The sequence below is a fragment of the Sinocyclocheilus grahami genome, unplaced genomic scaffold, assembly GCF_001515645.1.
Source record: "Sinocyclocheilus grahami isolate Dianchi unplaced genomic scaffold, SAMN03320097.WGS_v1.1 scaffold13.1, whole genome shotgun sequence".
Lineage (NCBI taxonomy): Eukaryota > Metazoa > Chordata > Actinopteri > Cypriniformes > Cyprinidae > Sinocyclocheilus > Sinocyclocheilus grahami.
The window spans coordinates 2,049,396-2,076,440 of record NW_015505192.1 but is presented as its reverse complement, the minus strand read 5'-3'; the positions used below and the strand labels follow the sequence as shown (position 1 = coordinate 2,076,440).

Here is a 27,045-nt window from a genome sequence, read left to right as displayed (position 1 = left end):
GAACACGCATTTGGTGCTCATTAAAGGAGATGAGAATAAGTTTTCCATTTTGCTCATATTACTGCCAATACATGCTTGAAAATGCATACTTTGATCAATTTAGCATGCTGTAGTACAAGTTTTTTAGATGTGCATCCAGCTCAATTGGTTTCTCTGTCAGATGAAATGGACGACTGGGATGTTGCTGATGTACGACCAAAGCAGGGGCGTGTTGAAAACTTACTGTATTTGAATGATGAAGATGAGGAAGAGGGAGATGATCCAGAACAAGAACATGAGGGCCGAAAGGTTATGGTGAGTATTTTTGTAATATTTTTGTTATATAAAATTTTTTTGCTTATAGTAATGGCTGATATAGCTTTAAAGGGAACACTCCACTATTTTTGAAAATAGGCTCATTTTCCAACTCCCCTAGAGTTAAACAGTGGAGTTTTACCATTTTCAAATCTATTCAGCCGATCTGATGTAGGTTTTTACATCAGTGGATGTTTTATCAGATATTTCAGGGCAGACGGCACATTAGAGTCAAGTCAGAAAACATGGAGCTGTTTATTCAGGAATTGTCCACTGTAATGTGAGCTAGTCTGGTTCACAAATGCCACGAGCACTTTAGAAACGCCTCAACTTAAGCTGATAGTCTGATGGGCGCGTGGCTGTGATGCTGCGCTCTAGACTTCTCAACAGATGCCACTTTGCACACCTCGCTGTTGCAATAATGCCCTTCCTCTTCTGTTACATATCACATATGGAACTAAATGGTTTCATATTACATACATTGCCAAATTGAATGTCTGATTTGATCCCTCTCGATATAGTTTCACCTTCAACACGTCTTAAAAACAAAGTGTTTGATATTACATTCTTCTCTATATTGCCCTCATTTAGGTCCCTCAGTTTCTGAAGTTGCATTCTACAGTTTACTGGTTGAATGTCAGGACATTTGATTATGTTTGGAATTGGATACTTGCATACTGCACAGTGTATACTGTGTCTACAATTTTTTAAAAGAATATGAGAAACAGTGCGAAATAAAGGAAGCTTGTAATTGTGACTTTTTAGCTCACAATTCTTTGTCTCGTAATTCTAAAAAAGAGACTGAGATAAAGTCACAAAGTAAGAATTGTGCGATTAAAAAGTCACAATTATCTTTAAAAAAATTTATTCCATGTCAAAAGCAAAAAAAAAACAAAATTTGAAAGTCAGAATTCTGTGTGGGGAAAAAATGTGAGATGTAAATTTGGAATTGAGAAAAAGTCAGTGTTCTGAGTTTATATCTTGCAATTCTGTATGTTTCAGTGTTGTTGCATTAAAAGAAACCAAATTAATGACCAATTATTACGCAATCATACATGGCACATCATATCCTTTACCCAAACAATTGCATGTTAGTGATTGTTGTATATCAATCTCTTCAGATAGTAATTTATTTTATATGTTTGTTTCCTGCTCACGCAGCTGGGTAAAACAAAATGTATTAAAAGCATCTCTGTAGAAAAACAATATTCTCTCTCTAGATTTTGTAGCAGTAAATTTATTTGAAACAAAAGTATTCCAAGATATTTGGTCCCATGATAAAAAAAAAAGAAGTGACATTTAAAATAGTTAAATACAATTTTGTAATAAAATAAAACATTCAAAGGTTGCCAATTATCATATGTGGTACAGCCGAGGTGTTTAACATTTAAAGTACATCCAAGTGCATTACAGTAGTGATAGACCACTTGTGTGAAATAAAAAACAAAAGACGGGTGCTTGAACTGAACATACTAAGATTGGCCTAATAATCAAATTTAAATTCTTAAAGCAATAGCAACATTTTTTTCATCTCTCTTTTTAATTGTATTCTGCAGCACAATCAAATATTCCAGCCTATTAGTATATAAAAAAACCTAGAAAAAGTAGAGAATGAATTAAAATTTCATAAAACTAGGCCTGAAGACATGGTAAGAGCTCTAGTGTGTCATCTAGACTAGAGAAACCTTCGGAATAACCTGACAACTACTTGGTTTTTAGTTCATTTACATTTACAGGCACATGTAAAAGCTGAAAACATGAAAAAAATTGCACAAAAGACAGATGGAGACCCACAAACGAAAATACGCTGGTGCTTCTGGGAAATGACAGTCCATGGGCATCTAATCTATCACTCAGACCACATCTTCCTCGTCCTCATCGTCATAATGACGGTTCCTCTTAATGAGGTCCTCCACGGTGACATCCGCTCTGTCTTCCTCAGCTTCTTCTCCATCCCAAAAGCCCACATCTTGTGAGGCCTGGTTCTCCTCGGGATCGAACCCAGACTCGCTCTCGGGCGACGATGAAGGACTGTTGTCTGGTGAGCTGCACTGCAGAGAGGAAAGTTCCTCTTCTTGTGCTTCCACTTTCTCCTCTTGTTCCATCTTTTCTTCATGGTCTTCCTCCTTGGTTTCCGTTTCACCCGGTTCCTCCTCTTCTGATCGGTTGTGTTCGGTCATGTCTTCTGAAGAGATCACAGTGTCAGTGGTGGAAGAAACGGGTGACATTTCCTCCTCCGAGCTAGGCTTCTCATTTGAAGGAGATCTTTGGCATCTCTTGCTGGGTTGGGTGACCCGCGCGGAGCTGAAGATGGAAAACGGCTTGCTTCTCTCCTTGAGTGAGACACTCCTGCGAATCTTTGGGAGATCAGATTGGTCGGAGTTGCTTGATACCGTGTCGCCCTGTGGAGGCCATTTCGGGCGGATGGGTTTGATGCCACTGTCGTCGGTAGATCCACACACATGGGTTGCGCTCTCGTCCCCTTCGGACTGCGGCGGCCAGGAGATCTTGAGTCGTCCCGTCTCCAGTGGCTTCTCCACCCTCCGAGAGGTGGCCTGGGTTCGGGTCTCTAAAGTGGCCGCAAGCACATTCACTTTTACCAGAGACTCCTCTACGGTTGTGCTGGAGGTGGTTTCTTGAGGAGACAGCTTCTCTTGCTCCTCGGCTCCTTCTCCTCGCATCTCCCAAAGCTCTTTGTGGGGTCGGTGGCCGAATCCCTCATCATAGTTGCCCTTGGCTTTAAACAGCTGGCAGAAGTGCGGCTTGCAGTAGACGTTGTTGTGCAAAGAGGCGTAGTTCACCAGACTGACCAAAAGAGGGCGGCAAAACAGTGGAGATTAGAAACATCTCAAATGAAACATCGTTAAAATACTCACACAAATAGCACCATCTAGACCTTTTTATTGACCAAAATGTTATTTTATTTTGTCAAGATGAAAAATGGTTCATCACAACGATGAATTAAATGATTTTAATAATAAAAAAAGTTGATAGTATGAAAAAATGTCAGGTGACCAGCTGGAACAACCAGCTAAAACCAGCTTCTTCCAGCTTAAACCAGCTAAAACCAGCTTAAACCAGCTAAAACCAGTCAACCCGCTTAGGCACGTGATATGCACTAACTTTTCCAACGCAAAACAGTGGAGATTAGAAACATCTCAAATGAAACATCGTTAAAATACTCACACAAATAGCACCATCTAGACCTTTTTATTGACCAAAATGTTATTTTATTTTGTCAAGATGAAAAATGGTTCATCACAACGATGAATTAAATGATTTTAATAATAAAAAAAGTTGATAGTATGAAAAAATGTCAGGTGACCAGCTGGAACAACCAGCTAAAACCAGCTTCTACCAGCTAAAACCAGCTTCTTCCAGCTTAAACCAGCTAAAACCAGTCAACCCGCTTAGGCACGTGATATGCACTAACTTTTCCAACTTTTTTTTTTCTTCTTATGAAGATAAAAGTCTATACAGATTGGCTAAATTCAAAAACCAAACCCTTTTTTATTCTTGCACTAACCGTGAATCATCTGTTTAATCATAGTAAATGCTGAAGAATCAATAAATATTACATTGTTTAAATTGATCACAGCTGACACGATTTTAATCTGGGCGCGAGTTCATGATCAGTCACATTTGAATTAACCGCCGTTTTCTTTCCTGACTGGTGCGCGGAGCTTTTGAGTAGCGCGCACGGGAGCTGCTTGGGACAAACAGTCAACTGACACCAGTAAACTGAAGCGCTTTGCTAGCCGGTCATTTAATTCATCTCATAAATACATATAGAAAACACAAAACTGGCGGGAGCCGCTCCTGTGGACGACGACGGTGACTGGATATGGAACCTTCAAATTATAAACGGTTCATCTCTCCATCTCTGTAAGTTTACTGAAGCTACACATTAAATACACACACTAGACTCTCACGACAAAACAAGTCCAGTTCAGTTCATACAGCAGAGTTTCGCCTAAATTTTGGTTCCGAGTCCGGAAAGTTTACTAGGATGAGTTTGGGAACACAGAATCTGGTTGTCACTTTTGTAAATAACCCAACAGTCTGTAAACATATAACTCAAATACAGAAATGACGACCGTATTCTGCTGCTGTGGACGCGGACAATATTGTTGTTTCAGATAATTTAGTAGTTGTATATACATATACACACATATATACATATATCTACAGTGTTGGGGTAACGCATTACAAGTAACGCAAGTAATCGTAATCAGATTACTTTTTCAAGTAACGCGTTACTTTTTAATTTACAAGAGAATATCGGAGTTACTTTTTCAAATAAGTAACGCAAATGACTTTTTTCCAATTTATTGATTGACAGCTCTCCTGTCCCCTGATGTTAATGTAGTTATAAAATATGAATATGAATTAATTCATCTCAATCACAAAAAAACAAAACAGATTCAGTATAAATGATGCAACTCAGAATATGACGCAAACCTGCAATAATTAAATGTTAAACAACACAAATATCCTTTATGTATTTGTATATACATATACACACATATATACATATATCTACAGTGTTGGGGTAACGCATTACAAGTAACGCAAGTAATCGTAATCAGATTACTTTTTCAAGTAACGCGTTACTTTTTAATTTACAAGAGAATATCGGAGTTACTTTTTCAAATAAGTAACGCAAATTACTTTTTCCCAATTTATTGATTGACAGCTCTCCTGTCCCCTGATGTTAATGTAGTTATAAAATATGAATTAATTCATCTCAATCACAAAAAAACAAAAACAAAACAGATTCAGTATAAATGATGCAACTCAGAATATGACGCAAACCTGCAATAATTAAATGTTAAACAACACAAATATCCTTTATGTATTTAATCCCATTCTATTAACCAGTGTCTTTGCTTTTGACCTTTGATGATCCAGTTCAACCGTACTAATCAGCACAAATTACCAAACATGTGTGTGTCTTTAGTTACTTTTTTATGGAGTAACGCAATATTGTAATGCATTACTTTTAAAAGTAACTTTCCCCAACACGGATTTTATATATATATATATAAAATCTAAGCCCAACGCATTACATTTGACAGTAGTCAGAATCAGATATTCAACATAAACGTGACTTTGTACGGAGTTAACGAAACCATTCACAACATTGTATTTAAATGGTGTACTCATAGTGTTATTTCAGAAGATTGTGTTTTTAAAAATTTTTTTTTACACGTATAATATATAAAATGTTTATAATAGTAAACAGTAAAAACATTCTAACAGTAAATTTAGATACCATTAAAAAAGTAAAACAATATTATTAAAATAAATGAACATGACAAAATATTGACTAAAATATATTTTTGTCAGTGGACAAAAACAGTAAACGTAACACTGGCTATGGGGTAAGCAAACTTATGATCACCCCTCTGCTTCATAAATTGACAAATGGGACACCCTACAGTTATCTGTACTTTTGCAAGTCCACATCAAGTGTTTCAATATAGGATCAGGGCCATATGTTTTTTTTTCTTCTTATGAAGATAAAAGTCTATACAGATTGGCTAAATTCAAAAACCAAACCCTTTTTTATTCTTGCACTAACCGTGAATCATCTGTTTAATCATAGTAAATGCTGAAGAATCAATAAATATTACATTGTTTAAATTGATCACAGCTGACACGATTTTAATCTGGGCGCGAGTTCATGATCAGTCACATTTGAATTAACCGCCGTTTTCTTTCCTGACTGGTGCGCGGAGCTTTTGAGTAGCGCGCACGGGAGCTGCTTGGGACAAACAGTCAACTGACACCAGTAAACTGAAGCGCTTTGCTAGCCGGTCATTTAATTCATCTCATAAATACATATAGAAAACACAAAACTGGCGGGAGCCGCTCCTGTGGACGACGACGGTGACTGGATATGGAACCTTCAAATTATAAACGGTTCATCTCTCCATCTCTGTAAGTTTACTGAAGCTACACATTAAATACACACACTAGACTCTCACGACAAAACAAGTCCAGTTCAGTTCATACAGCAGAGTTTCGCCTAAATTTTGGTTCCGAGTCCGGAAAGTTTACTAGGATGAGTTTGGGAACACAGAATCTGGTTGTCACTTTTGTAAATAACCCAACAGTCTGTAAACATATAACTCAAATACAGAAATGACGACCGTATTCTGCTGCTGTGGACGCGGACAATATTGTTGTTTCAGATAATTTAGTAGTTGTATATACATATACACACATATATACATATATCTACAGTGTTGGGGTAACGCATTACAAGTAACGCAAGTAATCGTAATCAGATTACTTTTTCAAGTAACGCGTTACTTACAAGAGAATAAGAGAATATCGGAGTTACTTTTTCAAATAAGTAACGCAAATGACTTTTTTCCAATTTATTGATTGACAGTCCCCTGATGCCCTGATGTTAATGTAGTTATAAAATATGAATATGAATTAATTCATCTCAATCACAAAAAAACAAAACAGATTCAGTATAAATGATGCAACTCAGAATATGACGCAAACCTGCAATAATTAAATGTTAAACAACACAAATATCCTTTATGTATTTAATCCCATTCTATTAACCAATGTCTTTGCTTTTGACCTTCGATGATCCAGTTCAACCGTACTAATAAGCACAAATTACCAAACGTGTGTGTCTTTTTTTATTGAAGTGTGTTGAAATGTCTTCTTCTGCATTCTACTGTACGGACGTAAATTTGCTTTCGCTTCAGCCTGAGGCTTATTCATTTCACTTTTGGTGTGAAAAGGCTTTTATATTTGCCAAAATTGAACTTTTTTTATTTTAAAAACAAACAAGCAAGCCCTGTCCAGATTTAAAAAGTAACGTAACGCATTACTTTCCATAAAAAGTAACGTAATTAGTTACTTTTTTATGGAGTAACGCAATATTGTAATGCATTACTTTTAAAAGTAACTTTCCCCAACACGGATTTTATATATATATATATAAAATCTAAGCCCAACGCATTACATTTGACAGTAGTCAGAATCAGATATTCAACATAAACGTGACTTTGTACGGAGTTAACGAAACCATTCACAACATTGTATTTAAATGGTGTACTCATTATAGTGTTATTTCAGAAGATTGTGTTTTTAAAATTTTTTTTTTTTACACGTGTAATATATAAAATGTTTATAATAGTAAACAGTAAAAACATTCTAACAGTAAATTTAGATACCATTAAAAAAGTAAAACAATATTATTAAAATAAATGAACATGACAAAATATTGACTAAAATATATTTTTGTCAGTGGACAAAAACAGTAAACGTAACACTGGCTATGGGGTAAGCAAACTTATGATCACCCCTCTGCTTCATAAATTGACAAATGGGACACCCTACAGTTATCTGTACTTTTGCAAGTCCACATCAAGTGTTTCAATATAGGATCAGGGCCATATGGTAGAGTCTCTTGTCCTCACCTGAGTTTAGTGTTGCAGTAGGCACAGCGGAAGCAGGTGTTGTGGTAAATCTGCTGATTTGCTACAAGTTTCTCTAGCGGGTACACGGTCTTAAGGCACGTCACACAGGTTTCAAGGACAGGTAAACGGAACTTCTACCAAGTGCACAAAAACACATACAAATGTTTTAGCCAAAGTGGAAAAAATACAGATAAAACTCAAATTCAATAAATATAAAATAAATGTCAAGTAAATAAACAAATATTTATATATTGACTGAATATTCACCCTAACAGCTTTAGGCTGGTTTTGATCAGGACTTGTAACAGCGCCTGTAAATGGAGAGAACAGTGCTGTCAACCTCTAGATAGCGCTGGCTTCCAAGTGACTAACAGTGCAAGTTTTTGATAAAACACTGAGCTTAGTCAAAAATAAAAGCATGATCAGTTCTCACCATGTGTCGACATACTTACAATACAGTTTAATACAAGATAACAAAATACAGATTAATAACAAGTACAAAATTATTACTCATTATTTGTATGTTATTATAGTTGCAAGAGACTCACCATTCCTGTCTGAATTGGGACTTTTCATAGTGTTGGATTCAGAGCCCTGCAGATACAAAGACAACCAATAAGGAAAGTGCCAGAAACATTTACTACTAAAAAAATTGGATAATCTGTCATGTTAAAATGAAGCTGCAGTTGTAACACTTTTTGCTTTCATAGTGTGACATCAGAGCGAAAACGGATATTCAACAAAAATAAAACAAGCATCATGAAAAGGAGGAGGAAAAACTGGAGTCAGGCTAGGGTTTCATGATGTCAGCTGAAAAAGAAAGTCACATGTGGGGCAAGTTTGTTCGATGAATGATTATGAAGACAAAAAAAAATACACAAAAAAGTACACAATAAGACCAGGATCAACAAAAGCAAATAGGGTCAGTTCAGTCACAGGATTTCATGTTGTCAGTTCTCACCACATCAGCAGACACTGGCGGCACATTTTCCTTCTGCTTCCCACTGTGACTGCGGACTTCATTGTCTGCTGGTTCACTCTACCAGAACCAGGAACACAAAAAGGAAAAAGGTTATCAGGGAGCATGTGCTCCTTTAAAGAAACAGTTCACCAAAAAATGAGCATTCTGTAATTTACTCATCCTGAAGGCATTCCAATTCAAAACTTAAGCACTTTTCACCCATGCAACAAAAAAGAAACGCTTCTAAAACTGATTGCTTGTTGCTGTTTTCCCATGCAAATACAATGAATGGGGACTAAAAACTTAAAACTTCAGAAAAGGATGCAAACGTGTTATCAAAATATTCTAAAATGGTCCATATGACTCTGGACTATATTCTTGTATATATATATATATAAAAAAAAAACTCTAAAAAAGCGGGCGAAATTTCTTTCATGATTCTCTGATGATCCTGACATCTCAATAAACCAGATCAGTCCAAATCATGAATGAATCATTAAGATGGTTTTATGAACAGATTCATCGATTCATTCTTTTGAGTTGATTTTTTTCCATTCACAGATTGGACAACTCAAGAAGAACTAGGGCCAATGTCAAGATTGTTAGGGATTTTTAGCAAACTTAAAAGTAGTCCACATGAATTGCATGAAAAGTTTCAGTCTCTGTTCCTTTTTAATCGAAAAATGAAATGCATGGAAATGGCCTCCTTTTTGTGTTCCAATGAAGAAAGTAAGTCAACATGAGGGCGATCTTGTCATTTTAGGGTGAACTATCCCTTCAAACCAGATGCAAATAGTGTCATGTCAGCAGAAAGAATGAACATATTGCATGTGATGAAATCATAAGGAGTGATAGTAACTGAGGGAGTGTTTATGGTGATTGGGGGGGGGGTGTCACTCACAGTGGAGGAGGAAGGGAAATCATGCTTAGTCACAGCTGCCTGGTACATGGCCATTCGGTCCCTGAGAGGGGTGGACTCCACCATTTTGACTCCAGAGTCAAGACTTTCTGTGAAGAACGGAAGAAAAAGAGATTTAGATCAGTCAGTGGGGTCTCTAATAACTATGAAAAACAATGAAAAAAGCATATGTGCCACAAGGGCAAAGTGGGAATGGGAAACAGGAATTTCCACAGAACTGCCATCAGCACTTTCCAGAAAGCGGATTCTTACAGTGTTGCAGAAAGGAAGCAGGAAGTTCAAGATGTGAGATCATGTAACTGAAAACATATTGAACAAGACTGGTGTGTTTGTGTTTAGTGTTGCATTTGATTCTGTACCTTTATCTCCTGGTTCCATATTCTCGGATCCACTGTCTCTAGACACCTAGACAGACGAACTGCCATCAGCACTTTCCAGAAAGCGGATTCTTACAGTGTTGCAGAAAGGAAGCAGGAAGTTCAAGATGTGAGATCATGTAACTGAAAACCTATTGAACAAGACTGGTGTGTTTGTGTTTAGTGTTGCATTTGATTCTGTACCTTTATCTCCTGGTTCCATATTCTCGGATCCACTGTCTCTAGACACCTAGACAGACAAAAAAAAACATGTGTTAATGAAGTATGCTAAACACAGAACAAAGACATCATTAAGAAGTCCTTAAAGTAAATGTAAATAGCCATTTGACACTCATTTTACTACCTGAATGCAAAGCATTTCAGAATGAAACAGGATATTCTATGAGAAACATAAAAACTGTAATTTCATAGACTTAAAAGCCAGACCCAATGCAAATTTGATCTCATTTCCATTCTCTCTTCCCAATAATTTCCTGTTTTTCATACTTTCATGTCCTAGTGGCTGCTAGGGTGTTCTGGGTGGTTGCTAAAGCATTGCTAGACAGTTGTTAGAGTATTCTGGGTGGTTGCCATGATGTAGATGCTAAGGTATTCTGAATGTTTTTAGCAAGTTGTGGTTGCTTGAGTCTCAGATTTTCAGCTAGAATGCCACTAAGTGATCTGGGTGGTTGCTAAGGCACTGCTAAATGGTTGCTAGGGTATTCTGGGTGTCATGGTGTTCTTATGTGGTGGTTAAGGTGTTCTGAGTGGTTTTTAGAATGTTCCTATGTGGCTGTTACAGGGTCTTCCAGATGGTTGCTAGGGTGTCACTAAGTGGTTTCTAAGGTGATCTGGGTGGTTGCTAGGGCATTGCTAAATAGTTGCTAAGTGAATTCTTACTATACACTCATATCTCTATGACCTTCTGGCATCTAGATATGGCTTGAGTCCTTCAGGGTTGCCAGGTCTGTGAAACAAAACCAGCCCAATTGCTTCTCAAAACTTGTTCAATCATGGCCAAAACAAGCCCAGTCAGGGGAAATTGACTATAAAAATCGTGTTCCGGGGGGTTATAATCGGTCAAAAATCGTGCTCCGGGTGGAGGATTTCACTTTAACTCACTGAAGACAAAAAACGACCTGCAGCAACAGTATAAAAGTAGCCCAATTCCGTGGGAAAACTGCGACACTAGAGTTCTTCCTTCAAATTCAAGTCTTGATCCATTTCATTTCCGTAAATTATTAATTTAAACCACGTGCAACATTTTGGTCTTTTATAAAGTTTGACATCTGTTATAGTTTGCTTTGCACCATGACAATAATTTAATACAATTATCAATTAAATGGGAGGATTTTTTTTTTGTGACTTCTTAGCTTTTGTTTCAGAAAATGACACTTAAAAACATTTACTTTTCAAGTGCCTAGCAAATACTGTCTTACAACAGTGTAATCAATCCCAGGACAAACACATCCTCCAAAAAGTCTGTATTCATTGTCATTGTTCTCAGGAAAGAAGCACGACATCATCCCACCCAAAAGAGAGTTTCCACATGTAACAATAACAGTATCGAGCTGAAAGCCACATGTCTTACCTATTTAAAATCAGACAGACAACAACAGGCGGTCCGCTGTGATTCCTGGAGATTTACAGAGCAGAGTCTGTCTGCCTAAAGCCCGGCAGTGCTCTGACAGCAGATTAGAGACGGTGAGCATGCCAGTGTTTTGCTGGCAGCAGCAGGAGAGATGGAGAGGGGGAGGGCTGAGAGGGTGGGGTGAGGTAGGCAGCTGGTTGAACCTCTAAATCCAACAAGGGGGCTGAAACCGGCCCACCCCCAATCATGGATTAGCCATTAGCATGGCTGTGGGGGAACCAGCCGGCCAGGCATCAGTGCAGCATCTCCAGGCTGGTGTGCCGACACCAGGGGAGCGGGAAATAAACACAGTACAAAAGGCAAAGGCAGTGCAGCCATAGGGGGCATCAGCTCAAACAAAAGACCCTCTATTAATCCAAAACACACAAAAGATGGGAACATCTGAGCCACGGCCTGCCAGAAATGAGGAGTGTCCTTATGTTATCAGAGGATAAAATCTATGACAAAAGATAAAATATATAAAGCACACACACTATATCTATCATATCTATACATGATGTCTTCTAAATTTTATTTCAGTGCTCTTTTATTTAATCCTTGAAACAAAGCGGCAAAAGTAAGATATTTTTAAACATTTGAAGATTATGCGATATTTAAAAAAAAAAAATTATTTTAGCATCGAGATACTATTATAATGTGTATTAATATTTTGCATCAGTTTATATTTTTATAATTGTCCATTTTAATTTTAGTAAAAGCTTTAGTAATTTTGTTTAGTTTTTGTCTTTTTTTATATATACGCCGTATAGACCAGTAAATTTATCATCATCATCACATACAATTGCAAAATAATTAAATAAAAACTGAAAATATTAAATCAGTAATTATATAATTATTCCGCTACTTCTTTCTACAACTAATGACGCACACTGGCTTGCGAAACATCTATGAAAGTCTAGTTTCTAATGAAATGGGTCCTACAGACTACGCACGTCAATAAATCTAGTAATATCTGGAACTTCTCTTTATTAACTGCTTTTCTCAGCAGTTCATGACGCCATTCAGCTGTCAAAGTAGCCCAAATTCCATATCCAGCGACATTCATAAAGAACATTTCTGCAGCAGATTTAAAAATAAATAAAACTGCTGGAGGAGTTGGATGAAGAATTCATATTATTTCAGTCAGTCTCTCATGACCATCCCTCAGGTTAAAGGAGAGAAATTTGGCTTTGATGGGAGCAGAAAGCTCGAATCCCTGCAGTGATCATGTGGACGTTTATCTCATGACATCAGCCCCCCGGCGAGAACGGCAAAGACTTTTAATGAGAGCAACCTCATCCCTGTTTAATGGTGGAAATGTTTTTTGAGAGGTTGAGGTTTGAGTTGAACTCAAAAAATGAAAATTCATTATTCATCAGTGTCATTAGTTATAATCAGAGTAAAAGTCAAACGGAGACTGCGTGAGGAAAAATAAAAAAACACAACTGAACTTAACATGAGAACAGCTGCAACTAGATCATCGAGTGACTGAGGTGAACTCAAGAACCAAATCAGTGACCAGTATTCTTTTAAGTCATTTAGTTTCCATGAAATATCTGGTTGGACTAAACTATTCACAAATTTAAATCACTTATTCAGTAATTTGATCGCAGCAGCTGAAAGTTTGAATTAGGGATGGGAAAAAAAAGTCCCTACCCCCAATAAGAAAACAGTGATGTTTGTCTTTGCAAGAACCACTAACTATGGTGTGTATCTAAGTTCACTGCATGCTGGGACGTTTTGAAGCACTGGTAATGCGGTGGTGACGATACAATGGGAAAAATGCATTCAGTTTCAAGTCCTTCCTTCTCCTCCACCCACACTACTTCAAAATAGCTTGCTCTTTTGCAGATAAAATGTTGGGCATGATTCCCTTTGCAGTCCGTGAAACAAACAAGACACACCATTGTGTACGGTGAAATCCCAGTACATTTTGAACACATAAACTTTGAGGAAAAAATTAGATTAAAGAATAAAATGTCAGGCTACGTCCACACAAAGCCAGAGCTTTCCCTATCCGATCTTTTTTTCCCCCCTCGTCTCAAGAAATATCTGCATCCACACGAAACCACAAAACGATGTAGTATACATGCCAGACCAATATGTGGCGCTGTAATTCTGCCACAGAGATACACTAAAAACGGGGAAGACGACTTGGACTATGTGCATAAACCTTGCGCGCGGTATACAAACGAACATGAAACAATACATTTACTAATCTGTGTTAATGTTAGTTAATAAAAAGACAATCGTTCAGTGTTAGTTCATGTTTTGGTTGCTGTTAATATAACGTAGCAGTGTCTGACTAGGGGCGAGACGTGGGCTGATGACGTCATCGTTTCAGAAAATATAGGGATTCGCTGTCCACACGAAAACGCAAGGGCGGCCTTTTCAGATTTATCCACTCTGGGACCCATTTTAAAAAAAAATATCGGTTTCACTCTCCCAAAACGCCGGATCCGTGTGGACGAAACGCCTATACGATACAAAATGTATGCGTATACAGCTAAACGCGTCTCCGTGTGGACGGGGCCTCAGATGAAGACGAGGCTTGACTAAAAAGACACCACAAGAATGTTCTTGTCATCTTCAGCCACACAGACTAGCAGAGAACAATAGTTCAGAAATTCAAATCAGTGGATCTCGTTTCAAAAGAAGCTTTAGTAAATCTAGACTTTCACATCTTCTGACAGAAATGTGATGCTTTCTCCTGCTAAAATCACTACATTAATGCTAGAGTGTTGTTGTTTTTTCGAACCCCAAGTATGAGCAATAGTAAAAGAGATGCTAGAATTAAAAAGCAACACTAACATTTAATGCAAGGTTACAGAACACAAATCAACAATAGTTCTCCTGCAGGCTGAGAAAGAAACAAAGTTCTCAGAGGGAGACTGGAGGAGCACACTGGTGTCTTCATGATCACAGAGCTGTTTTCGATTTTAATACATTTTAAAATGTAATTTATTCCTGTGACGCAAAGCTGAATTTCTTCAGTGTCAGATGATCCTTCAGAAAAAAAAAATTCTAATATGCTGATTATTTTGACTGTTTTGGTCCAAGAAGTCTCAATCAACATTTCTAAGAATATTATAAATTTAAAAAGTTGGGGGTTGGACTTTTAATTGCGCAAACCCTTTTAAACTGCACACACAAACTTTCTATTCATTCATAAATACCAACGTGATGTTATCTACTAAACTGACAAGATACCCAATTCAGATAATACATACCAATTTAGATAATTAGTTGTACTTACGTTGTTGTGAAGGGTCTCTCCTTTCTCAAACATCATCTTCAGGCTGTTGAGAGGCACTGTGGGCTTTTCAATGGGCACGTCTCTTTGCGTCCACTTCTCCATCGGCTGGTCACTGTCGCTCAACAACTAAAACAACAACAGTATATACAGTTTTAGTTATTTCAATCCTAAGTTTTGAAGAGGGCAGCTTTAAATTTAAATTCTAAAAGATCTAATTAAAAATACATTCATGATTAAAAATACATTGCTGATTGAAAGTCTTCTATGACAATTTTGTCACAAAAAAAACAACAACAGAAAATAACCAAGGAAAAGCAGTAAGAGGATATTAATGCTTGAGAGTATCTCATCAATATTTGGATTAGTAGCGATTGGCGAAACAAAATCATTGTTAGAATGTTAGGAAAAGGTTAACTATAAAAGCTTCCGAAACCTGGCAAATGGAAGGAGTGGCTCCCTCAGACTGTGCTGGAGAAAATGGGGTGGGGTGGGGGGGGGATACAGCACCAGATACTAGTCTTTAGAAACTATCTGCATAAGGGAACTAGGCCAACCCCCTAACAACAGGACAGACGAACCACGAAGAACATAAAAAAGGGGAAGTAGTGACAGGAAACGGGGGGAAAAAAGAAAGTTTGTGAAAGATATTACATGCTTATGTATATGTGCACATTATGTTATATTCAATATAAACATTTAGCCTATGTCAGGTGTCATTGAATCTTGTTTGTGGAAAAAAAAATTTAAACCGTTTAAAAGAGCTGAATAACAAACACATGATTTATATTTGCCCACACCTATCACAGGTCAGCAATCAGATCCTAAACCATTTCATCCTTGAATTCTTTAATGCTCACTAATCCAGCTGGCAAATCTAGTTCTTGGGATGGTGAAGTCATTGCTGTAGGTGTAGAAAGGAAGCCAAAAGCACAACGCTGGAGAAGACATTAGAAAATCTGACAGATGATGCACTGGAAAAATTCCTCCACACAGGAAATACACTGACCGAGAGCCAAGAAAGATGCTTCTAATGAGTCGGGCAGCAGATATTTAGCTATAAATCAAACATGCGGTCCAATATCTGAGAGCAGACTGAAAATGAGGAATTCAGTATGGAAACTCAGTCTGAAATGTTTTAGGATTCTGAACATTTTAAAACAAAGACATGAGTATTTAACATTTAAGATCAGTAATGAAATGCAAGTAAATTAGTCATTTAAAAAAAAAAAAAGAAGTGTGACGTGACATGTGGCCAAGTATGGTGACCCATACTCGGAATTAGTGCTCTGCATTTACCCATCCAAAGTGCACACACACAGCAGTGAACACACACACACCGTGAACACACACCCGGAGCAGTGGGCAGCCCGGGGAGCAGTTGGGGGTTCGGTGCCTTGCTCAAGGGCACCTCAGTCATGGAATTGAAGGTGGGAGAGAGCGCTGTACATTCACTCCCCCCACCTACAATCCCTGCCGGTACGAGACTCAAACCCACAACCTTTGGGTTATGAGTCTGACTCTCTAACCATTAGGCCATGACTTCCCATTTAAACTATGTAATATCTAATATAATTTGTAAAGTGGTTAAATGGTATTAAATTGCACTAAAATGCAAAATAGATACATTTTATTGGTGGTGTCAGACTTTTGAACCTCTAATATCTGAATTTGACTGTGTCTGGGTGTTGACAGCATCATTACATGATTTGACACCACTTTCTGCTGGTGAACCTCCTAATAATGTTGGAGCAGAGGTCTGAACATCATAAACCACTTTAGAACAAAACAGCAGCTTTTAAAACAGTGGTGCCTTGTAAAAAAGGTTGGGAAACAAGTTCTAAAGTGCACTAAAAGAGTGCTAAACACAGCAAAGAGGGAGAGGTTAAAAGACAAGTGAGATCAGTTTTAGATATGCAAATCCTGAAATTTGCTTACTTGGAAAATCGCTCAGCAATGGCCGTGTTTTTGCCTCGCACACCAATAATAGAGAGCTCCTTTGCTGTAACTCGCAAGGACTGTGAGGCCCATTGCCCACGATGAAATGAACTGACTGCCATCTTGGCTTCCTGATGTCTTCAGTAGGATTTCTGTTAGGACAGAGGCATTTCATTATTAAACTGAAATGATTGTTTTCCCATATCACTCTTGAAATGAGTCATCATTCGGCGTCAGTGCACAACACCCGTAGCCGCTATCATACAGACATGTTGTGACTTATGCCTGATATGACAGGATTTATCTCACATGATCAGGTAATTACAAGGAAACTGATCATCTGTGGGCAACTGCAAACCTCTCCTTACCCATGAAATCACATACACACATAGTCTTATATAAACAGACAGACACCAACTTACTGCTGGAAATGATCCATGTACAGATTAGGATCAGAAAGGAATTTTCCTGGTTTCACAGTGATTTTCTCATGCAGTAAATAACTATAATTAGGTTGCAATAATACTAATTCTTCAAATTAGCCAGCATTTTAATGATTAGCTTTAGAAATCTATCAATTCAAACATGTTCTGTACAGTTGAGCAAAGGGCTTTGATTTGGGCAATGCAAAGAAGCAGCAGATTTACAGCTGAAACATCACTGAAACTGCTGATACAGCAACTGAGTCATCATTACCTCAGATTACTCATGCATCATGCTGTACACTTCCATAAAACAGACTTTTAATCTGCTATATAGTCTGTTGCCTGAGAAAGAATCATATCAAAGGAGCCCAACAATGAGCTTCACTAAGTTTTAAAACTCTGAGAGATCCAAGTTTTCTCAAGGATCTCTCGTGTTGAGAGATTATGATTTGACTCAGCAGATGAGACACTCTCTCTCATCCAGAGACATAAACCAGGACTTCCTAAAAGTCAACAAATTACAGTCAAGGGCTTTCCAAAATGACTGATTTGCTTCAAGAAGACACTCATCCATTTGGCATATGCCACGTGCTTCTGCTTAAACGACATGAGAACATTCAGATGAATCCAATGAAGCGGAAACATCACACTCAGGTCACATCAACACTTCAGCATGTTTAGACAAGTCTACACTTTATTCCCAGCAGTTTGACTTATCTTTGCACTCTGCTTATAATCATACCTTCAGAAGGGTTCCCACATCTTTTGACCAACAAAATTTCAATATTCACCCAGTCAGCAGTGTAGTAGGTATTCTGAAAATCACAAAAGCAACTTCTAGCTAGCTTTTCAGTATAAAAAAAATTCATAACTTTTCCAGACTAGAAAATCACATTTTTAAAAAAAAAGCAACTTCTAGCTAGCTTTTCAGTATAAAAAAAATTCATAACTTTTCCAGACTAGAAAATCAAATTTTTTTAAAAAAAATAATAAAAGTGAGTGATAAAAATACATCTAAAGTAAACTTTAATTAAAGATAAAAATGCTTCCTCAGAATCATGTTTCAAATTAATGCACATTTCCATCTAACTTGCTAAGCTTCTTTCAAATAAATAGATACATTTAATAATCAATTCTAAATAAAAATGATCTGAAATGTTATTTTTTTAATTCACGCTACAAAATTTCTGTGACAATGGAAGCAATTCACAAGTAATGCTGAAATGTATGTGCTCATTTAACATAACAAATTAACATATTTAGCATTAAACTACATATTACAGCTCTCAACCTTTGTTTTACACAAAAATTACTTTCTAAAATCTTTATGCAACACTGTTTTTTTCCCTGTTACATTGTACTGAAAAGAAAGCTATCCCTTTTAAATTCACTTAGCACATTAGAAACATCAACTACTGAGACTCATGGCTGGTGAGACCATTGAAAGTGAGAAACCACAAAGCATGCATTTAAAATGCCAAACATGACAAGCTTGTGTTCCCTCTGAACACATCAATACAAACAAAGGCCCATGAATCACAAATCAAAACTTACATACAGTGTATCAAGCCTCCTCTTGCAGTCTTTCAGTGGATGTGCTGAAGAGTTTTCTTGTTGGGCTCTCTGTCTGTCCTCTCAGTGCTCTGAACACTCTGCTCACTTCCACATTGTTTGTGAGTGAGGAAATATACTGACTCTGCTCAGCCAATGGGAAGAGAGCTGCTTTGCACCTAGCAGGTAAGGCCCCTCCCACTGCTGGGCTCAGCAGTTCATCATCAGACTCTCAGCAGAACAGACAGAGTAGGCGAACAAGGCCTCTTCACAATCTGGGAATCCCACAGGAATCCTGGAAGTGAGCAAAAGTCCCCGCCTCCATGTCCTGCGTCCTGCTCATATTTCACCCCACAATCAAAATATAAAAAATCATTAGGACACTAGAGACTAAATTGTGTGCAACATTTTTTTTCCCCCCACATTTTTTTCTTTTCACTTTTTTTTTTTAGATTCTTATTTAGATTCTAAAACTGTGGGAACACAAAGCAGTGATGTCTCACGGAAGAGCGTCTCCAGGAGTCAGGAGGCACTGGATCAGTTTCATTAATCCCAGTCACATGGAAGTCCTGCTTGAGAATGGCACAGCATTCCACAGTGTTGGATTACGCCTTTCAGCACATATATAGATACATAAATAGACAGCTCGATATAAACACACATACATTTAATATACATTTAAAATAAACTTAAAAATAAAAACTAACAACATGTTCCCTCAGACTTTTTTGTTCCCATCTTCCCCTTTTTTTCAAATTACGCTATATGCTATATTTGATTTATTTGATCTCTAAATTGTCGTATTTTTGGTTTTCAAATTTAAAATTTGTCTACTGTAATGCCTCATTTTATTGGTCACAGGGGACCAATAAGATGCTGTAAAATATTCTCCTATCCTATCTAGTCAAGCACTTTAGTTCAGAAATGTTTGGTGGTTCATGTTCCACTTTTTACTCAATTGTGTCATGTTGAGAACCAATAAGGAATAAATGAATGATTTGTTTTTTAAATAAATGTGAGAATGGGCATATATGAACAAATATCATAAGAAAAAAATGAATAATATTTAATGCATTTTTCCTAATTACCATTTTCTTATTTTGCTGAGCACATTTATTCACATTCTTATAGATACAGATGAACTAGAAATACATGCACAAGTAATTAAATATTAATGAAACCGATCAAATATACATAATCCACTGAAAGAGCTTTCTGGCTTTCATTTGTGATTCATCTGAATTTTGTAATGGAGGTTTCCTATCAAACTTTAGTCCTAAGGAAACTTCCTCTTCCACAGAATCGCAATAGGCCATGGCTATGTAAGGGTAATTATCTATTAAAAAGATTGTCCATGCTGTTTTACTTTTACATGCAGCAGCTGTTTACCAGGTCGAAAGTGGACATGAACTAAACGAGACAGAGATGTCACCAGTGCAGAGCAAATTCCATCATAGTTTGTCGCTTCATTGTTTCTGTCTCAGCAGTTTATCACTTCCCTTAGGCTAGATTCACTGAAAGTACAGAATGGTAGTTATTTCATCATCACACTCCCATTCATGATTCATTTTAGAGTAGCTGATGAATCACAAATCAGGGTTCAGTTTTAAGGTCAGCGTGTCAGTTCTCTAGAATAGAATTAATTAGTATTAAAAAAAGATTCGGGCATTTGGAAATGAGTTGTTGATAGTGAAATTTTACATGGCTAAAACTAGCATTAGTTGAGCACGTTAATAACACTCCCTGTCCAGAAGGGGGCGGCAGCAGTAGTTGTTTTTATATCAATGTCACATTATATGCGGATGAGCCATCAAACGTTCTGAGGTAAGCAAACTTTTCTTTCGTGTTTAATGAAATGTGACTTCATTCATGTGTGTAGGGCACTTCCCTTTGGTTCTTTCTATATCTCTGTGCAGGTGAAAAGTGCTGAATTTTACACTTTCCGTTTCTACGCTGCAATAAAAGATATTCTGAAAACGTGAGCGCACGCAAATTTGTAACCGTGACAGAAACGCGTGCAAGTGGACGCGTGCTGCGCATGCTGATGAAATATCTCTTTGTTCTCTTCAGTTTCGCGCGCCTTTTTTTGCTTCTCTAGTGTTTGCAAGGTGTACGTAATCGATATGTACTAGTAAAGGCAGACTATTTTATTATGCCCGAACAAATAAAACCTCTCAACAAATGTAAAAAAAAAAAAAAAAATTTTAAAGCGCACCATAGCCGTTTATTGAAAGTAAACAAAGATGACGCATCTCCAGAAGTGGGCCACTAAACTGGAAAGTCGTTTGCAGATAATGCAAAGAAAGATGTGCTATATACAATTATACTCCCATAATCAAATAGTATTATCTGTGTAGGATCAGCACGCTATATGTATTTCATAATTCGAAAGTAATAACGAAGAACGTTTGCCGTTTTTAAAAAACAACTTGTCAATGGGAGGGATCATATGAAGACACTTCCTTCATCTCAGCGGCACCCATGATGCTTCAGCTGCAGTCTCATCTGTTGGTCTGTTCTATATATTGCTGCTTCTCACCCAAATACGAAGTATTTTATTACACGTTATACTATTTTATTTGTTTTAAGTCGTCAAGGTCGTCGCCTTTATTTATGAATACAATATTTGAAATATTCTCCTGTACTATCTAGATTAGCCAAGCCCTTTAGTTCAGAAATGTATTTCATATTAATATTTAATGTAGCCCATTTATCCCAATTACAAAGGCTTAATTTTGCTGACCACATTTAATCAACAAGTTGTAAAAGATATTTTGAAATAATTTGCTGTAGAGGAAGTGGTGTGCTTATTTTTTGATAATAACATAAAAATGTTAAAGGGGTCATATGATGCGATTTAAAGTTTTCCTTTCTCTTTGGAGTGTTACAAGCTCTTGGTGCATAAAGAAGATCTGTAAAGTTGCAAAGACTAAAGTCTCAAATCCAAAGAGATATTCTTTATAAAAGTTCAGAGTCAGCCACACCTACCTAAAACGTCTCGTTCTAACACGCCCCCACATATCTACATCACTATGTGGGAAGATTTGCATAACGCCGCCCAAATGTTCACGCAAAGAAAGAAGGTGTAACTTTTATTCTCGCTGTAGTTTTGTTGACGCTGCAGCCATGTCCTGAAGACGCTGTGTTTCGTTGTGAAAGCGAAACTACTTTGTTTGGTCTTCCAAAAGAGGACGATATCCGCTTCGTCATGCCTAGAGCTGATCTGTGCTGGTCGCTGAGGGAATACATCAACTTTCACCATGGACAAAGCGTCCAGCCTGGGGTCCTTCACATGTGGTTGCCGCTCATTCGTCGCATCCGCCGGGCACGCCGTTCTCGACCCCGCCGCCTCAGCTCACTCTATCCCGGCCTCAACTCACTCTAGCCCGGCCTCAGCTCACTCTAGCCCGGCCTCAGCTCACGCTAAGCCGGGGCTTCCCCTCACGCTAGGCCGCTGTGTTTTTCGTTGTGAAAGCGAAACTACTTTGTTTGGTCTTCCAAAAGAGGACACGACTACAAATCAGTGGTTAAGTTGTATTTACAACACTGTTCCAGAACAGTTTAACCCAAATATCCAGATGTGTGCAGCGCATTTTATGGAGGACTGTTTACTGATCCTGGGAGAGTAACGTTAGACTAAAATGCCGGCAGTTCTGACTCACGTAAGTACGTTTTCATTTAAAGGATTTGCCACTGATGAGTCAAATGTGAGTTTTGGGCAGTAGAGTAACGTTAGCACTTGTTGTTTGTCATTTCTCCGATCACGAATGCAGACAGAGTTTTATGTTTACGCAGCGCGATGCAATGCAAATGTAATGCAATGTAAAAAGACAGTATAAGTCATTATAATCAGTAATTATGTCCCCACTGGATGCAACAAATGCCTCGTTTGTAATGGGTTTTCATGTTTTTGAATCATCACTCCGGCCGGGACACGGCATCACAGTATGGTGAGGGGCGTAACATTTCCGTCTCACGCTTGAGGAATTCGGCCAATCACAACGCACTGGATAGCTGGCCAATCACAGCACACCTCGCTTTTCAGACCGATGAGCTTTGTAAAAATCGACGCGTTTCAAAAAGGCGGGGCATAGAAGAGAAACAATAATGTACAGTATGTGGAAAATAATGTGTTTTTTTTTACTTTAAACCGCATAAACACATTTCATTACACCAAATAGAGAAAATAATGTTCTTTTTAGCAGCATCATATGACCCCTTTAAATTCTTGATTGAAGGGTTGCAAAACAATCTTTTCCCCCCCTCTTTGCAGTTTCCCCAGCTATTTGTGACTGAAGCATCTTCATTTTTTTTAGGTTGTATATTTTTGTTGTTTAAAATAATTTAATTTCTGATTTTGTTGCAGCCTTGATGTTCGCTTGCAAAGCCAGTGTCAAATCTAGGTTTTCACATCACTGACCAAGCACAAGAGGCCATGGATGGGCCAGTAGATGGCACCAAGCTCATTCGGAGACTCAAGCCAGAGCTACTGGAAGCTCTGACGGGAGATCCAGACTTTCTGCTTCAGCATTGCCATGCCAGTGGCATACTGTCCAACAATGAGTACAACAACATCAAAGACATGAACATGCGTTCAAGGCAGGTACGGGACATCTTGGATTATGTGATTCACAAAGACAACAAGCATGCTCTGAATTTCCTGAAGCTGCTGAAAACACAAGACATGCAAGAGACATTTCCTAAACTACAGTTCCTCCAAAAGCTGCAAATCAACAAACGCAAGACACCAAAAAACACAGGTATGATCTTACACTCAGCCTTTGTAAAGCATCCATTATGTACCGGGAACTCCCCTAGAATTTTGGCATTATGACTTTTATGCATGTAATTCTCATTAGTGCAACTTTACATTTTTGAATGTTTATTCTCATTACTGTAATAGTCATTTCTACTGTCTTACAGTTCAGTAGTATATAAAAATATTTTTTGAAAAGTAAAATAATTTAACATATAATTAATTATATGCAATAAATGTTACCATAATGTATAAATATTCAAAAGAGAAAGATAACCAACTTTGTTACAGTAATGAGAATTGAACTGTGTTGCATTACATCTTAATTGTCCTGAAAATCTATAATTGATTAATTTTACAACATAAACACTGTTATTTTCCTCTTTTATTAATGTGAAGCTTCTTTGACACGTTCTGTATTGTAAAAAGCACTGTATAAATAATTGGGTTTCTGCTGATCTTAAAAAGTCTGAATTGGCCCTTCTACTAATTAGGGCCTAAAAAGGTCTTAAACTGGAGCAGAGAGTTTTAAAATCATAAAGGTTAAATTCATAAAGTCATGGCATTAAATGTTGCATGCAATGCAAAAAGTGAATGTCTTCCTCAGTATTTTGTATCAAATCAAGATACATTTACTTTAGACACAATTTAAACATATTAAGTCTTGTTTTCTGAGAAATTGAACAAAATTAAGTGATCTTATGTTTAAAACAAGAACAAATATCAATCAATAGGGGAATGAAAACTTGTTGTCCCAATTGAATTAAGTAGATTTTTCCAATCAAATTTTTAAATTATGTAATGCCAATTATATTTGTTCTTGTTTGAATCATAAACTCACTTCATTTTGATCTGTTTCTCATAAAACAAGACATAAAAAAATGTCATTTTGCTCCTAGAGTAAATTTCTCTTGCTTTAAGAATCTTTAGACGTTTGCACTGGGAAACGACAAAAATACTGATGAAGAACATCACTTTTTTTTACAGTGTGATCAGAAGGTCCAGTAAAACAGTAAAAGTTATCTCCATATTGTAGTGTATGTTTTTTCTAGTGTACATTTTTTGTAAAATGACTAAATAATCCAGGTCTGTTGGAAGTTGTACTTTGAAAGCATTGCTAATAAAAGACATTTACATTTAGAGAACCTATTGATGTATTTTGTTCCATTCAGTTTATTCCTAACTTGATCTTAAAAAGGTCTTGAAAGTCTTAAATTTACCATCATAAAACCTGCAGAAACCCTAAAATAAATATGACTTGAAAATAATGTCACAATGCAAAAAAAGATCCTAATAGTACACTTTTTTAAAATATGTATATACATTATTTATTTCACTCCATTGCCTTCAAACTTTCTAGTTCATGCAGTAATCTATTTGTAATTTGAAACTGATGTTGGTTTATCAGAGAAGACAGCAAAAAGACGGCAGGAGATGTTGGAAAACAATGTACGGCAGGAGCAGCAGCGTATCATCAGTGAGTCACAAACACACCTCTGCTTTGCATCTTCTGTAGCAGCTTTGTGACCACATTGCTGCATTACGTAACTTTGCTTTTTCTCAGGCACCAGGATGATGAGCGAGAGGGAGATGATGATGGTAGCCGGCTGCATTGGGAACAGCTGGAGGGAGGTGGGCATTATGGCACTGGGTATGAACACCACCACTCTGCAGCAGATAGAGGAGGACAACAGCCAACACAAAATGCGGGTTTTCACCATGCTGCGAAAATGGAGCATACGTGAGAGGGAACAAGCCACGGCAGCTCGTCTCCATTCCCTACTAACCCAAGAGGAGAGCGGCATAGACACTCTGAAAATCAACTTCCTGTTGGAAAACAACTGAGGCTGCTAGGAGGACTTCAATAGGGTGATGCAGATGTGATGTCAAAACCTTCTCTATGGGTTTTTAATCATGGAGTTTTTAAAACTGTGGTAAATATAAATTGTCAATACTTGACACTTAAGCAGTTATGGGTATTTTTAAAAATTTATGTTTGTAATAAGTGACTACATAGGAATGTTTAGGGTGAGTGTGTGCAGTTTATATTGTAAAACAAAATGTCCATGTATCATTAAGTTGTGTATTACCACAGATCTTATTTTACTCATTAATTTAAAAGGATAGTTCACCCTAAAATGAAAATTCTGTCATAATTTACTCCCCCCCACTTGTTCCAAACCTGTAGGACTTTCTTTGTTCTGCTGAAGACAAAAATGGAATTTTGAAGAAAGTTGTAAACAAAACAGTTGATGGTAGCCATTGACTTTCCATACTATGGAAGTCAATGGCTACCGTCAACTGCTTGGTTACCAACATTCTTCAAAATATCTTCTTTTGTGGTCAACAGCTGAAAGAAATTCATATAGGTTTGGAACAACTCGAGGGTGAGTAAATGATGACAGAATTTTCATTTTTGGTTGATCTATCCCTTTAAAACCCCCATTATAATAACCCATATGAAAATCTCAATGGAACACATGGTGAATTCATTCTTTTGGATTTTGAAGTTGCAGCTGCAGCACTTTCTGTATATGTAGCACTTTGCATTCACAGACATGCAAACATACCACTAGGGTGAGCTATAACTGCTAGTCAGTTATATTAAAAATGTGGACTGTTTATTTGTCTTTTTTTGTTTGTTTAGTAAAGACTATGTATAAAGTCAGCTACAAGCGTGAAATAATAGGGAAACGTAATGCAACAAGCTATAATGCGAGTATTTCAAATATTTTTCTTAAACCTAATGTGCAAAAACTTTTTATTTTAATTTTTTTGCTTAATAGCAAATATGTTTACATAACAAATTGTAGTGCATAATTTTTTTTCAAAAAGGGGCAGAACTGAATAAACTATTAGACTAAAGTTTTGTTTTATTGCAATGTTTTTTTTTATTTTTTTTATGGCATTATTACTTAACTGTTTTTCTGGTAAGCTTATTTTCCTGTAAGATCAAGTTCCATTCCTACTTTTTAGATTATTTTGCTTTCTGAAATATAAGTTTCAGGTGAGCCTGAATTGTACGGTAGCATTCCATTCTACAGAATAATACTTTTCCTTTTACAAGTAAATGAATGTGAAAGCTTTTATCAAAGTCTTAAACTTGAACTGATTCCATGAACAGATAAGGAAGACTGATGTTTATGACGGAAGTTCCAATAGAGACTGCTATCTGGCAACATAACGGCGACCTTCGCTCTCTCGGCAAGTATCACGTTGTTTCACCCTGATGCATTTTCACCCTGGTGTTTCACCCTTGTTCACCCTTGTTTTGCATGCCAAGCAGGTGATAGGATTGGAGGCGGAGCTTTGTACAATTCCATTGCACAGGCCTGTCATTAAACAGTGTCTAGTCTTGCCAGATTTCATGGAATCTTTTGCTTTGGGTTTATTGCAATCTGATGTGGGAACAGTCATTTCAAATTGTTGTTATGTTACTCTGTTTTTGTAACTTTTCTATACTTCTTAATCATATATCTGTTTTGTAAAAAATTGATCATGCTTCTGTGATGGT

The 27,045-nt window shown here is 37.2% G+C and overlaps 2 protein-coding genes and 1 long non-coding RNA gene across 8 annotated transcripts; 1 reads left to right on the top strand and 2 right to left on the bottom strand.

Moving 5' to 3' along the window:
• Positions 1-1,517: 1,517 nt before the first annotated feature.
• LOC107598977 (LIM domain and actin-binding protein 1-like) lies at positions 1,518-15,007 on the bottom strand. 4 transcript variants are annotated; one of them, XM_016290457.1, is made up of 8 exons: positions 14,865-15,007; positions 10,183-10,228; positions 9,605-9,711; positions 8,704-8,781; positions 8,291-8,336; positions 8,010-8,053; positions 7,743-7,876; positions 1,518-3,099 (listed from the first exon to the last, which is right to left on the bottom strand). In XM_016290457.1, exons 1-8 carry the CDS (start codon positions 14,964-14,966, stop codon positions 2,148-2,150), a joined length of 1,509 nt encoding a protein of 502 aa, XP_016145943.1. In that variant the 5' UTR covers positions 14,967-15,007; the 3' UTR covers positions 1,518-2,147. The 4 variants fall into 4 exon arrangements, with proteins under 4 accessions (XP_016145943.1, XP_016145933.1, XP_016145959.1 ...); XM_016290447.1 differs by lacking the exon at positions 10,183-10,228 and adding an exon at positions 9,982-10,027; XM_016290473.1 differs by lacking the exon at positions 14,865-15,007 and adding an exon at positions 11,570-11,672.
• LOC107599005 (uncharacterized) lies at positions 6,097-27,013 on the top strand. 3 transcript variants are annotated; one of them, XR_001610627.1, is made up of 5 exons: positions 6,097-6,237; positions 23,142-23,535; positions 24,940-25,008; positions 25,096-25,465; positions 26,656-27,013. XR_001610627.1 is itself a non-coding variant. In XM_016290497.1 (4 exons), the coding sequence occupies exons 2-4, from the start codon at positions 23,211-23,213 to the stop codon at positions 25,374-25,376; spliced, it is 675 nt and encodes a 224-aa protein (XP_016145983.1). In that variant the 5' UTR covers positions 20,529-20,599; positions 23,142-23,210; the 3' UTR covers positions 25,377-25,697. The 3 variants fall into 3 exon arrangements, 1 of the variants encoding a protein (XP_016145983.1); XR_001610626.1 differs by lacking the exon at positions 6,097-6,237 and adding an exon at positions 20,529-20,599; XM_016290497.1 differs by lacking the exons at positions 6,097-6,237; positions 26,656-27,013 and adding an exon at positions 20,529-20,599 and having other exon boundaries at positions 25,096-25,697.
• On the bottom strand, positions 15,723-18,903 carry LOC107599030 (uncharacterized). Its single transcript, XR_001610629.1, has 3 exons — positions 18,783-18,903; positions 16,800-16,951; positions 15,723-15,799 (listed from the first exon to the last, which is right to left on the bottom strand). It is a non-coding gene; the product is annotated as an uncharacterized lncRNA (long non-coding RNA).
• Positions 27,014-27,045: the final 32 nt, after the last annotated feature.

What these genes read in the sequence shown, in the direction of transcription:
- LOC107598977 (XM_016290457.1), bottom strand. Translation starts at nt 14,966, where the DNA reads ATGGAGAAGTGGACGCAAAGAGACGTGCCCATTGAAAAGCCCACAGTG. An exon ending in GAGAGACCCTTCACAACAAC is followed by an intron (nt 10,229 to 14,864) that starts GTAAGTACAACT and finishes TTGTCTGTCTAG; the next exon opens with GTGTCTAGAGACAGTGGATC. An exon ending in ACCAGCCTAAAGCTGTTAGG is followed by an intron (nt 7,877 to 8,009) that starts GTGAATATTCAG and finishes TGCACTTGGTAG; the next exon opens with AAGTTCCGTTTACCTGTCCT.
- LOC107599005 (XM_016290497.1), top strand. Translation starts at nt 23,211, where the DNA reads ATGGATGGGCCAGTAGATGGCACCAAGCTCATTCGGAGACTCAAGCCA. An exon ending in CAAGACACCAAAAAACACAG is followed by an intron (nt 23,536 to 24,939) that starts GTATGATCTTAC and finishes TTGGTTTATCAG; the next exon opens with AGAAGACAGCAAAAAGACGG. An exon ending in GGAGCAGCAGCGTATCATCA is followed by an intron (nt 25,009 to 25,095) that starts GTGAGTCACAAA and finishes GCTTTTTCTCAG; the next exon opens with GCACCAGGATGATGAGCGAG.